Here is a 14271-nt window from a genome sequence, read left to right as displayed (position 1 = left end):
TCGACCACAATAAGAGGACGACAAATGATAGGCCCAGCATGTAAAGTTTTTGCGGCAAAGGTTTTGCCTCAGTTATTCTATGGGGCAGAAATTTGGGCCAACGATAATATAAAGCAACTTGAGGTGGTCCAAAATAAATTCCTACGGATATTGTTGGGTCTTCCCCCTGACACACCCATTTGTTATATGAGGGCGGAAATTGGGATGCTCCCAATAGAGTATACCATCTGGAGGAACATGTTTTTTTTATTACCTCAAAATGAAAACATCAACAAATAATCTAGTTAAGCTGGTGGTGAAAGATCAGAGAAAATACCCCTCACATGGCAACTGGATAGAAAGGTGTTTACAAGCTAAGACAATTCAGAATAGATCCTAAAACGATATTAGAAGGAAATATAGACCAACAATGCATGACGATTAGACAAACATTGAGGAATTATTTCGGTAAGCTTGATATTAATGCAATTAAAGCTTCCAAATTCTCCAATATTTATCCTTTCATAAAATTAAAGCATAGAGAAGAAAAATACCTAATTGAAATTATGAATCCAGTCTTGCGTAAAGCTCTTACAAGCCTGAGAATGCAGACCATGCAGACGAATTTTTAGAGGAAGATTTAATAATATACTCAGAGATCAAAGAATTTGCTGTTGTGGAGAACAAGACGTGGAGGACTCTGTTCACTATATATTATACTGCAGATTATACAATAGCCCTAGGAATAAATATTTAGCTAGGTATTTGGCCCCTATGGTGCATTTAACAGACCAAGCGAAATTAGACTACCTATTAACGGCAGAGAAATCGACCCTACTGAATTTGGCCTATTTTGCGGTAAGAGCTGCAAAAATTAGGAAGGAGCACGTTCAGGTGGATGATTATAAACAATACATATACCATAGATATACAGAGTACAATGAGAAATTAGGATATGTTTACTGTAGAAGATGTGTGCTGATGGGAGTAATTGCTGTACAGAGTTTGGCTAATTTTTAATTTTTTATGTAATAATGTGTGATAATATGTGTTTGGCTAAAACCCATTCAGGGTAGCCATGAATAAAATTTGTATGTTATTTGATTCATCATTATCATCCATGTTATGTTCCTTTGGAAGCTATATGTCAACACACTACTCAAACAGTAGAATGCACCAAAAGTGGTACGCTCGCACTGAATTCATCCTCTGAGTCTGATGCTTCTCTAAATCTGCTGAACGGAACTTTTGACCAAAGTGAGTTCATTAAATGGTGCTTGAAGGCAGACAGGAGATGGTTGTTTTCATTGTATCTGGTGTAATAAATTCAACCTGTTTTTGTCTCCGTTATATAAAGCTATAACTACTTCAGTGCTTTATAAAGAACTCCTTGACAATGAGAAGAGAAACTTCCAGCTGATTAATGCTGCAGTTTCTGATCTTGGTGGTGTTCCAGCAATGATTCACCATTCAGACATGTCTAATACAATACCTGATGAGAAGGTAATCAATCATGACCTTAAAATTCACATTTGTCTTGTTCAATCAGACCTTACTAAGTTCCGGTGTGTTCTCTGCTCTTTTTTTTAGGTAGTTCTCATCTATGTGTCGTTTCTGTGTTCACGACTTCTAGATCTTTCTAAAGAGATTCGAGCAGCTCGTCTGATTCAATCTGCTTGGAGGAATTACAGATTGAAAGCAAAGCTTGCTCAGGTATTTCTTTCTATTGCCTTACAATTTGCTCTAAATTGTCAACAGAAATTGACTCTACAGGAAGAAGACAGAGTTGTTCACATTCATTAAGTCTGCTGTGGTTTCTCTCTCTTGTCAGACCAAGAAGCAAAGATTTAATGCAACAGTTGTAATTCAGAAGCACTGGCGAAGATATTTGGCTCAGATGGAACTTCAGAAATTAAAAAAGGCAAAGCTTGAAGAAGATGGAGCATCTCCTTCTGCCATTTTTTAATTTTTTTAAAAAAAAACTCTGGTGGACTCTGACCCATTAATCTCGTTGTTCATGAAACCCATTCCCGAGCAGACAATACAGAAGCTCTACGGCAGCGTGAGGAGCAGGGCGTGAAACACTCTTGTGCTATTTTAAACTTGCTAAGCTTTTAAAAACGTTTTCTACTTTTAAAGTTGTTGTTTTAACTCCCCAACACTGGACTGCTTAATTGGGTTTAACCTTGAGATGGTTCTCTTCCCCGGAGGCTCTATATCAATGTTTATGCTGACTTTTAGTAATTTTGAGACAAGCCGGTCATTCGGGCAGAAAGTACATCAGAGAAAGTATTGCCCTTCCCCATACCGGCAGAGTGGGGCGGTTCTCCCACTTCCACGTCGTTCACACAGTTGCAGCTCAGGACAACGGTGATAAGAATACTTATCTAAAGAACATAAATACTTTGTCTTCACAAAGAAGAAAGTGATTAACGATGCCATAGATCCAGTAGGAAAAAGTCTCTGCTGTGAGTAACCGAACAAACGGCTAATTAAAGAGGCCTTCAAACAAGCTAAGAAAGCCAGACTGAGATTTTGACTATCACCGGTCAGTACTGCCTAGTATTGTAAACGTAGTATTCCAACTAAAAGAAGTAAATGAAGAAATAGTCTATTGAAGCTGTGTGAAGCAGACTTTTAGTAATCCCAGGCCTCATTAAGGGAAGTTGCTGGAGGCAAGGCAGTGAATAGCCCCACAAAGTTTACAACAGGCAGCTGCTTGGCTTGTTCGGTTTGTTTAATTCTGGTGGACCCCTCCAAACAAGAATCCAAAGGGTCGAAGGAGAATACATTAGCTTAATGCGTGGGACAGCAGAGGAATATAGTCTTGGCTTGTATTAATAACCCTTGTCTTAGCCACCCCAGACTTCCCTGGACCTGAGGAACCCATTTGGGTAATTTGGAGTAATATGTGAACTATACAAGAACCTGCTGACAGAAGGAGTCCTGACTCTGGGGAGTGGCGACTTCTATTTCTATTTAGTTTTTATTTGGATTTATGAAGACTTTTGCTTTGTTTTGGACAAAAGACATTTCCTTCCCCTCCTTTTGGTCTCTAGTTGTTTAACAGTATAACTGCATTTGTGGATCAATTTGATCTATCCAGTTCTGTCTAACTTATAGCTTGGTACAATGGTCTTCACTAGACAGGGATATAAGAAACAGGGTATCCCTCTAATCCTTGGGAATTCATCAGGCAAAAAGAAAAGGGGACAAAAGAAAATTACCAGCTTCTTCCCCCCCCCCCCAAAGAAGGAGGGGTAGATAATGAGGTTATACCCCTGTCGCCCCCTGAGCCTAGCTTAGACTGGTCTATTGACCACAGATGTTCCACATATGCAATGGGCTCAGAAGAGTGCTCTACTAATTTGGCAATGGAGATGGAGGCTGCAGAAAATGCATCTGCAGCCAGTAGGGCAAAACAGGTGGAGGGAGGGAAGGTACTGGATGAATTTATGCTAGTGCAGATAGATGAGCTGGCACAGCATCATACTCAACTTGAGAATGACCTCCCTTTAAATGCAACTGATCAGAGTGAGGAGGAGGGAGGATAGTAACTCACTGTTTCAGTGGGTTAAGGATATCCTAGAAGAAATGAAGCTGATAAAAGCTTTTTTATATGAATCCCATGAGCTGCTAACAATATTAATTGAGTTAAATAAGATATCCAAAATCACAAGCAAACAAGCTGATTTAGATGTTATAACCCCCTCGGATGGTCTCTCTGGAGAAATAAACTCTTTAAATGAGAAAATAAAGAGTTACTCTGAAAAGAAAAAAACACATCGGAGGGAAAATAGCTGGGCCCCCGTCACCTGTGAAGAAGTAGCCTCCCTGATAAGAAAGCTAAAGAGGGGCAAGGCCCCGGGGAGGAACAGTATCCCACCAGACTTCCTGATGGACTACCCTCACTGGTGGATTCCAGTGTTGGCAGCCCTATTTACTACAATTGACAGATCTGGCAAATTTCCCAAAGATTGGTCAGTGGCAATTGTGGTGCCCATTTATAAAAAAGGGAGTAGGTCAGTCTCTAAAAATTATCGCCCCATTAGCCTGCTGGATATTTCCAGTAAACTATATGCAAGACATCTTCTAGATAAGTTGGAATTATGGGTGGCCGGAGAAAACCTCCTGGCCGAAGAACAAGCAGGCTTTCAAAGTGGCAGATCTACAATAGACCACTGCTTCTTACTAAAACACCTAGTAGGGAAATATACAGCCCCTCCTTATCACTCATTTTTCGCAGCATTTGTAGACTTCAGAGCGGCTTTTAACTCTATACCCCGTCCCCGCCTTTGGCAGAGGCTATCACTCTTAAACATTGACCAGAGGTTACTCAGGAGAATACAGGGGCTGCACCAAAACTCTAGCTTATGCGTGAGAACCTCTGCGGATGGTGATCTATCAGACCCCATCCCTACCAATAAAGGAGTTCATCAGGGATGTCTGCTAGCTCCCCTTTTATTCAATCTATATTTAAACAATATTGTCCCTACCCTAACTACTCGTAACTTCTATCCACCCTGCTTAAAGTATAGGAACATTTCGGTGCTATTGTATGCAGACGACGCTGTTCTCCTTTCACATACGCAAGTGGGGATGCGTAGGATGTTGAGAGCGCTAAGCGTATATTGTAAGAATGAAGCCCTTCAGGTCAATTAGGATAAAACCAAAATCTTAGTTTTTGGGAAAAGGAGGAAAGTATATCATTGGCAGCTAGATAGTCTCCCGCTTGATCAGGTGAATAAATATAAATACTTAGGAGTAACTTTTCAAAGCTCCGTATCCTGGTCTGAGCATTTGGGTGCAGCAGCCTCTGCAGCCAACGTAACAGCTAACACTATTTTCCGCTTCGCAGCTGGTGCAGGAGGACAGTGGATAGCACCACTGTTACAACTGTTTAAAAGCAAATTATTCCCTCAGATTCTGTATGGAGCTCCCATTTGGGCCCATGCAGATATCACACCATAAGCAGTAGTACAGCATAAATTTCTATCTAGGGCCCTCGGAGTTCCCAGATTTACATCTAAGGATATTGTCCGACTGGAAACTGCATGTCACTCAATCCATACATTGACTCTAAAATGGAATGTGGCTGGATGGGCAAATAAGATTCATGATAAGCTTTTTAAAGAAACATGCTATTATCAGTTTACAGGAAACTTGGATCTGTTCCAAATATACTAATGTTAGCCTCGATGGATTCAACCATTGGTTGAAACCTGCATGTAAGTTGGCAAAATATGGCAGGCCAAGTGGAAGTTTAATTACTTATGTAGCAGCCAATTACAATATCAAATGTGCTGAGATAAGCAGAGCTAATCCCAATTTTCAATGTATTAATATAGTTAACTTGATCACCAAAACTAATTTTTACCTGATAAACATTTATATTCCACCTAAGAATTCTAAATACAAATCTGGAAATATATGGGGGGATTTGGAGACATTTATTGAACAACTGGATTTTATAAATCAAGGAGCATCTATAATTCTGATGGGAGATTTAAATGCCCGTATTGCATCAAATGAGGAGTGCTTTATGAGCAACCTCAATATGTATAATCTACAGTCTCAAATTTCTCCCTTAAATGCAGGTAGAGAATCAAAGGATAGTGTGATCAATGAATATGGGAAAGCCTTCTACAGCATAATTTTGAAATTTAACCTGTATATTCTCAATGGCAAACATCCTAATGACAGACCCGGCAAAATAACTTTTTTTGCTGGTTGGGGGCGGGGAAGTGTTATAGATTACGTTGTTGTCTCCCCCGATTTAATTCCATACATAAATGGATTTGAAGTAATTTGCCATCCAGAGAGCGACCATTTCCCAATGTATTTATCACTTCTGGTGACTTCTAAGATATGCCCAACACAGGAAGAAAGTTCTAAGAACATCTCTAATTGTATTCTTCCTAAAAGAAACAGATGGTCTGTGCAAGTGGAACACAAATTGCTGGGGATACTCTATGATGAGAAATGTCTACAGCTACATAGTAAAATTACCCATATGTCAGAACATAAAGATTTAATTACACAGTTCTCTGAAATCTTACAGGCATTATTCCCTAAGGAAGCTTTTTTAGAATCACAGAAATCCAACTTTCCTGGGTGGTATGACAGGGAGTGTAAAATGGTCCAAGTTACAAGCAGCGGCAAGAATAGCCTGCAAGACACAAGCCCCTAGATTAATCTATTCCTATTGTTAACTACGAAGTAATTATAAGAAATTATTAAATTATAAAAAGTCAATATATATTAGTTTGCAATGGAATGATCTCCTGATGGCAGCCCAAAGTAGAGACTCCCAGCAATACTGGAAGCTTATTAATAAATCGAGGTCAAATGGGCAATTATTTACTGAACTAAAAAAATTCCCTCACAGGTATGGGAAGACCATTTTTGAGATTTATTTAATGAACCCTCTAATAATAATTTCTTGGAGACTTCAACAAAGATTAATAGACTTACTCCCAAGTCGGGAGCAGATTTGCCAGCATAGGAGCCTGTCTCCCCTAGTGAGAACTGTGAAATAATTGCCACTTTAAAGAATGGGAAGGCGCCTGGTGCCAATGGAATTGTGGGTGAACTCTATAAAGCGGCACCAAACTGGTGGGCCTCTATCCTCTCAGTTTTATTTTCATCAATCAATGATAGTGGTTATTTCCCTCCTCAATGGAATATTAGCATAGTAGTTCCTATATTTAAAAAAGGTGATCCTAGCAAACCAGCCAATATTTGCCCTATCAGCCTGTTAGATATAACGTCAAAATTTATGCTAAGTATCTATCAAAAAAACTAAATCATTGGCTTGAGTCCAGTGAGATGATAACAGAAGAACAGGCGGGTTTCCGATACAATCGTTCAACTGTAGATCACTGCTTTGTTTTGTCTCACTTGAGGTACAAGTATGTTAAATTGAAACGAAGACATTTATATGCGGCATTTATTGATTTCTCAGCAGCTTTTGACTCCATTAACAGGGATCGTCTTTGGGATAAATTGAGTAAAACATCTATAGACAAAAGATTGCTGATGCTAATGCGAGAGCTTCACTCTGATACTAAGATCCAAGTTAGGCTGAACCGCTCTGGATCGTTATCAGATATGATAACAACCACTCGAGGTGTTTGCCAAGGTTGTTTGCTAGCCCCAGCACTGTCTAATATTTATGTAAACTAACTAATAACCGATTTAAGCAACAATGATAATTATATGCCTCCTAAATTGGGTATTAGGAAAATAACAGTACTCACGTATGCTGATGATACCATTTTACTGTCACAAACGCAACAAAGTTTGAGGAGATTATTGAAAGCCTTTAACCAACTGGCTGTACAAGATAAACTAAAAATCAACTATGAAAAGACAAAAATATTAGCATTTGCCAATAGATATAAAAAACATGTTTGGCAGATTGATGGACATCCTATAGAACAAGTGAAGGCCTTTAAATATTTAGGTCTAAATTTCTCCTCAACTGGCTCGTGGAAAAATCATTTTGATAATACTAATTTTTTCCCCATCAATACTGTTAATTCCTTAATAAGATTCTATTGGGGCAGTGGTGGCAAACAGATCCCTCCTGCTCTAAAAATTTACGAGGCTAAAGTTGTTGCCCAGATTTGTTATGGTGCTGAACTTTGGGGGTCTTCTCTGAAAACAGACTTAGAAATAGCCCAAAACAATTACCTACGGGCGATTTTAGGTTTACCCAAAGGATTTGAAACTTCTATCCTTCGGCTGGAAGCCGGCCTTCGTTCAGTGAAGGCTATAGTTCATATACATGCCATTAAATACTGGTTGAAATTGAGAAAAGGAATAGGCTCAGCTTTAGTTTTTGCTGCCTTTGAAGAAATGTCAAGATACAACTGTAAGATAAATCCGCCTTGGAATCAGGAAATTCTGCATCTTATTGATTTGTATGGTCTTTCACTGGATTCTTTAGGTGCTCTAAGTTTTGAGAGAGCAGCACATTACTTGAAGTCTCATATCCTAAAATATGATTTCCAAGCTGATCGCACTTCTGCCTGCTTGTCAAAACTTGCCCCCTGGTATGCTAAATTGCCTATTCATATGCCTTACCCTCAGTATTTAAATAGTATAACTAATTCTAAGTGGAGATATGCATTTACAGCTCTTCGGTGCCAGTCAATGAACTCAGCAGTGATTCAGGGACGCTACCAACGGATCCCCTTGGAGGAAAGAGTTTGCCCATGTGGATCTAATATAGTTGAAGATTTAACTCACTACCTGCTTGTCTGCCCAATTTATGAAGATGTAAGAATAGCTTTGTTTAAAGACCTAGGTCTTATACCTAATAGGTCTCATTCATATTTGATTAAATTTTTATTGGGGGATACTACTCCATCCATTTCTGAAAAGGTAGCCTGTTTTGCTTTTAAAGCATCAATTTTAAGGAGGACGTTTTTTAATGATGATGATCAAGTTTTAAGTTGCGACTGAATAGAGTCTATAGAATGATGCTTTTGGATGATTTTAGTCTTGTAATGTAATCTTATATATTTGTAATATATTTGATTATTCTGTTTTATTTGATTATATATATGTTTGTAATGGCTTTGGCTACACAAATAAACTTCTCTTTACTTTACTTTACTTCAAAACTGGGAATTTTAAAATCTCTTCTTTTATAGGCGGGGTATATGAAAATACGAATATATAGCCTCCTCACTTTGTCCCGTTCTAGCATTTAAAACACCTGCCATTAAAATGGAGGCTTCAGGATACAGAGCAATATTAGTTGACAAATATTCTTCTAGTCTGCACCAGGTTTCCTTTACCAAGTTCTTTTGGCGCTGAGGGGGGAGATGCACACTTATAATAAATAGACTTGCCCACTTAGATTTTACAATCAGGGCATTTGGAAGCCCAGGGAGAGGATCAAGAATGATGAACTTAGCTTCAATACTTAAATTAACCAAAAGTAAGAGACCCCATTTAGGCCGATCCCCCTTTCTGCTTAGTTCTGCATCTAATAGATATGCTGCAAAGCCATCCAATGCAATATCATCCATGGCCCATGTCTCCTGCAGCAAAATTATATCATGCTTTTTTATAATTTTTAAAAAGGAAGGATCTGCCACTTTCCCCTTCCATCCAGAAATGTTCCATGAAAGTATCTTCAAGTGAGCTCTTGCGAGGTCTGCTATCTGTCAATCTCTACTTGATAAAAGCTCAGTGCCTAGTTGCTTTTGGCAGAGCTCTCTGTTATTCAGAGCATTTGAAGGTCTCAGCCAGGTATCCTTTGGGTATTGATGTTCTATAATATCCAAAGATGCTTTTAAAGTGCTCACATTTGAGATCACTGGGCAAAGTATGCCAGATTTCTTACTCGGTGGATTGATTTCTTTAGACTCCTTCTTTGGTGATCCGTTTTCCTCCTTATCTAGACATCTCAGGTCTAACCAGGTCAGAGGGTTTAATGTCCCAGGTGCTACAGTGGCTTGGACTGGGAGTACTTTCTTCTCATTTTTGCTTGGCCCTGTATTTTTGGGAGGTTGGTGTACTTCTGCGTATAACTGGAACTTGGAGGTCTTTTTCTTTGATCGACATGAATCCTCCTTTATTATTCGACATGCCTTCGCAATATCCAAATCAGTCATATGTGCTGTGTCAAGTTCATCTTCCACGTGGTCTCGCCTTTCAGTGTGGTGAAAGCCTTAGCATAATTTCATTTTGCTCTACTAGTGGGAGTGCAGAGAAAGAGTCCAATAACATTTTCTCTTCTTCGATTAGAGCAGTCTTATCTCCTGTGGTTAATGTTTGTGCTTTAGGCTCTGTTTGTTTCTCCTTTCTGTATTCAAGCAACTCACTACTTTTATGCCTTAGAGTGGGCACTTCCCCGGAGTTAAGATCAATTAGATTCCCCACAGGGATCTCTATTCTGATTGAGTTATTTTTTTGATATAAATATGGACCCAACGTTAAATCCTGTGGTGGAGCTTGGTTCTCAAAGAATCTTGACAGTAAAATCTCTCTAGTTTTAAGTACATTTTTACATTTGAGAGCTAATTTAACACTGTCCCAATGTCTAAAAGTGATAACAGCACGTGCGGAAATATAGTTGTAGAATAAATATTCCACCTGAACTATTTCATCTATAGTAAATAAGTCTGGAGAAGTCACATTCAGAATTTTTAGAAGATGTAGTTTGCATTTGGTTTGTGTAAGTAGTAACATCACCAATTTTTGGCGGTTTTATACGACCACTTTTTGTTATCTGGGGAGTTCTTTTGCTTTTGTTAAGATTGCATACATACGCTGTCCCAAGGGTCCAATTGTTCTGATGCCTCGACTTGTGTTTGGGCAGTAACTAGAGGTGAAACAGCTGCCTCTTTCAAGAGAGATTTGGCCTTAATGTCGTTAGATTCCTTTGATGATGATCCCTGTTTAGTTTGTTTCTTGGTCCTTATTTTCATTTTTTTACTTGGAGGAGAGTCCAATAATTTGCATAACCTTTCAAGGTCCTTTTTATTATAATGTTGTATCTTTGGGGTCTTTTTATTTTTACTTTTCTTTGCTTGAACTACATTTGTCTTCTTTTCTACTTTCTTCTGTTTCTCACCCTTCTTCAGTGTGAGGTTATTTCTCGGTGCTAAGTTTTTATTACAGATTTTTCCTAAACCCACATCTTCTAGTTTTTGGTCTGTTTTTATGTACATTTCCACAAGGGTGGTTAAAAGAGTGTTGCACTCAGATATGAATTTTTTAATTAATTCTCTCTCTCTCTCTCTCTCTCTCATTATTATATAAAGCCCACCTTCAATTGTTAGGCTTTCTTTTCTTATCTGTTCTTGTGCAGCAAACAACTTAGTGTTATTTATTTCCCCCTCTAAAGTCACTGATTTCCTTTTAATTTTTAACTTCTCCATTTGATCTTTCATCGACTCATTTAATTCCTTTAACTCTGGATCTTCTAGCTCAGCGATCTCAGGGGAATATATTGGATTTTGCAGGGTCAAATTTTTGATCCTAAAGTGCTCTTGTGCAAGACCTTTAGGAAGCAGCTCCATAATGGGTGTTTCACATTCTCCCTCTAATCCGTTTATTTCTACTGTACAATCAGGTAAAGAGTTCAAAGAATCAGTCATTTCTTCTCTTGTCTCCTTATATTTGTTCTTTGTCCCACTAGGGATACAAAACTGCATGATTTTCATTTGTTTGGCACATTTACCTACCCTTTGATCAAGGGGAGGGACTGGCACCATCCCCTGGCTTCTATAAATACTTCTTGTAGAAACCATTGGAATAAAAGATGAACTACCCAGCACACAGTTCCTCGTGCAATACTAAAGGCAGGGGGACTCACTTCTTTTACTCCCAGAGAGTGATATTTTCTACATTAGTCCCTTAAATATTCCGAACAGGAGATTTATTGCAGTGCTGGTTTGTAATTTCAACCTCCTCTATAACAATGAAGAGGAGGGAAACAGAAGGGAATAAATCAAAGCAGAAGAGATAGCCAAATAATTATCCTTTGGAATGCGAAGTCAACCACAGGATTTGCCAGAGCAGCCGTATTTGTTCTGTGCTTGATTGGTTAAGGAAATCAAAAGCAACTGTGAAGTATTTAGGCTCAATGGAAAGCAATTAAGTGCAACACAGTAAATGAAAAGCAAACTTGCTGGTTAAAATCGAAGATTAAGAGTTCAAGTTAAAAAGTTTTAAAAAATAGAAAACCAAGAATAAAAAATCAAAATATTAAAAACAAAAGGCAAAAACCTTCCACGGCCAGCAGCAGATAGCCCTTCAATTTCCTTTCTGCCAAGGGCATCAAGGTAAAAAATATTTATACACGTTAAAAACAACAACGGTTTATCTCAGTTTTCAGTGGGAGTCGCTCAAGGTAACAAGCCCATAAAATAGAATAGTTGAGAGTAAATAAGGTGGGAAGAAAAAGGAAATACATGCACAAAATAGAAAATATGTAAGCAAAATCACAGAGCTCACTCAAACCCGACCTGCTCCTCCCGTCCTCTGAATGAAACTCAAAGAGACCATCGAAAGGGAGGGTGGGGCTTTGGCAAAGCCGGCACCAGGTGAAGAACTCCCCCCGCCCCTCAGGCATTTTAGAGACTTGATTTTTAGATTTTTATGGCTGTTTGTACATATATCTATATTTATCTATTTATGTGCTGTTTGTCATTTTGACTTGTATATTATTCTTTTAAATATTTGTATTGTATTTTGTTTTTGTTTTTTTAATTATATTTTATTCCTTTAACTGTTTTTAATCCACCCAGAAAAACTCTTGTTACCCAGTTGATTAAAAATACAACTAGAATAAACAAATGAAATACATATGTAGATAACTAGACCTAGTGTGGGTTAATGAAATAGTATAGTTGTACACTGAATGTTTTGTTCATTTATATAAAAAAGTTATTCTGGATATATTCTTGATAGTTTGTTTTTTTTTACTTCCAAACCCAAAGTAATTTCCAGACAGTCACATTCCTGCTTTCAGATAAAAAGACTGGATTCTACCATATGGAATGCAACAATATTGTCTACTTTATAACATCAGCCAACACTGTATCAGATACCAATTTCAACAGACTGCTGATACGTGAAAATTGAATTTGCAAATCTTGATCTAGATAAGAGCCCCCTGCAGTTTCACTTTTTTTTTTAAAGGAGTTTCCCAATCACTTCTGGTTTCAACCGATGTTACACAGCAGCCCTAAGTAAATCTGGACTTTTCCCACTTTTTTAAACAACAACAACAACAACAACAACTTGCAGATAGGGTAAAGTGAAGTTGGCCAGGTTCCTGCTTCTATAAAAATACCAAAGCAAAAATACCCAGGGCTGCTTTTATCTTTCCTTCTCACTTGCCAGCTCTGCTTGATCCAAATTGAAGAGGATGGTGGGAGAAGGGACCAATGGAGCTGGTTCCATGGAAAGGAACCTTTCCAATGGTTCCATGGAAAGGCGGAACAGCTCTCCCCTTCCAAGCCTTTAAAGAGAAATAGATTTACCACCTCTGGGCAAAAGCCAGACAACTCCGCTTGCATGTCATGGAAGCTCTTGCTTCTGATTTACTAAACATTCATTGACAGATGACTTCATTTTGCTCCTGATGCGTGATTCATAAAATAAACAGTACCAGCCAAGGCATTGTTATTAAGAAATTATTTCTGCAGAATTGGCCCCTTATACCTCAAAGGAATATCGGGGTCATGAATTGGAAAGAAAGTCAGCTCTTTCTACATGGCTGCCGTACTTTCTTTCAATAGATAAGACATCATCACCTAAAAATGTCTGCTTCCATAGTTCCTGAAATAATGACCCCCTTTTTATTATTTACAAATATCTCAGGCTGATATAATTTTAGGAGGTAAACTCCTAAAATGTAAAAGTAATAGAAATAAGAGCACTAAAGCCCTATAATGTGGGGGGTTTGGACACTTTCCATGTTCACTATTTCTTTTGTTCCACAGAGTCAGTAATATTCCTTATGTTTCAAGTCTGTTTTTCTCTTCTTTCATAGTTTAGGTTCCAATTCCAAACACACTTACCTGAGAGTAGATCTCATTAAATTCGTTGGAAATAAGGGCACTAAGAACTACTAATGTAGGGTTCAGACATTTTGCAATATTTCTTTTGATTCACAGAGTCAGTAATATTCTTTACATTTTAAGTCTTCTTTTTTCTCTTCTTTCATAGTTTAGGCTCCAGGCCTATACACAGTTACCCAAGAGCATAGACGTGTGCAAGGGGTGTGCCAGGTGTGCCCAGGCACACCCTACTGTCTCAAGCAATAAGCACCAAACTGAGGGGGACATTGAGTAGGGATCCAGATGTAGCAAGAATGGTCCTCCTATTGCTCTGCTGGGAGCCTCTCTGCCAGGAGCCACATTTCAGAAAGGCCAGGAGGAAGGACCACGATGGCTAATATCACCTCCTAAGCCTCTCCTCCGGGTGGTGTCACCACAAAGAGCCACCAATGCTGTGCCCTCCTGTGGTCAGGCAAGCCAAATGCGGAGTCTACGGTGTTTAAAAAATAATGTCTATGGTGTTTAATAAATAAATGAATAAAAATAATGTCCTTTGTGATTAAATATGCAATAAATGTTCTCCTTTAAAAAACAATCCCTAGGTGCACACCCTAATGAAATGTTCTGTGCTCACCTATGCCCAAGAGTACATCTCACTGAACTCGTTGGGGCTTGGGTTTGAATGGCAATGCATAGGATTGCACTGTTAGCTTCTTGCCCCACTTAGGTGAGTGGTGTCTGATATGGCCATGACATGAGATAAACT

At 38.6% G+C, this 14271-nt stretch overlaps 1 protein-coding gene across 1 annotated transcript; it reads left to right on the top strand.

The window, feature by feature from the left end:
* The first annotated feature begins 1136 nt into the window (after positions 1 to 1136).
* Positions 1137 to 1945, top strand: LOC134402164 (abnormal spindle-like microcephaly-associated protein homolog). The gene is made up of 4 exons (XM_063131549.1): positions 1137 to 1236; positions 1337 to 1482; positions 1570 to 1692; positions 1811 to 1945. Exons 2-4 carry the CDS (start codon positions 1438 to 1440, stop codon positions 1943 to 1945), a joined length of 303 nt encoding a protein of 100 aa, XP_062987619.1. The 5' UTR covers positions 1137 to 1236; positions 1337 to 1437.
* Positions 1946 to 14271: the final 12326 nt, after the last annotated feature.

This window comes from Elgaria multicarinata, chromosome 1, assembly GCF_023053635.1.
Source record: "Elgaria multicarinata webbii isolate HBS135686 ecotype San Diego chromosome 1, rElgMul1.1.pri, whole genome shotgun sequence".
Taxonomy (NCBI): domain Eukaryota; kingdom Metazoa; phylum Chordata; class Lepidosauria; order Squamata; family Anguidae; genus Elgaria; species Elgaria multicarinata.
This window is presented reverse-complemented; position numbering and strand designations above follow the sequence as displayed.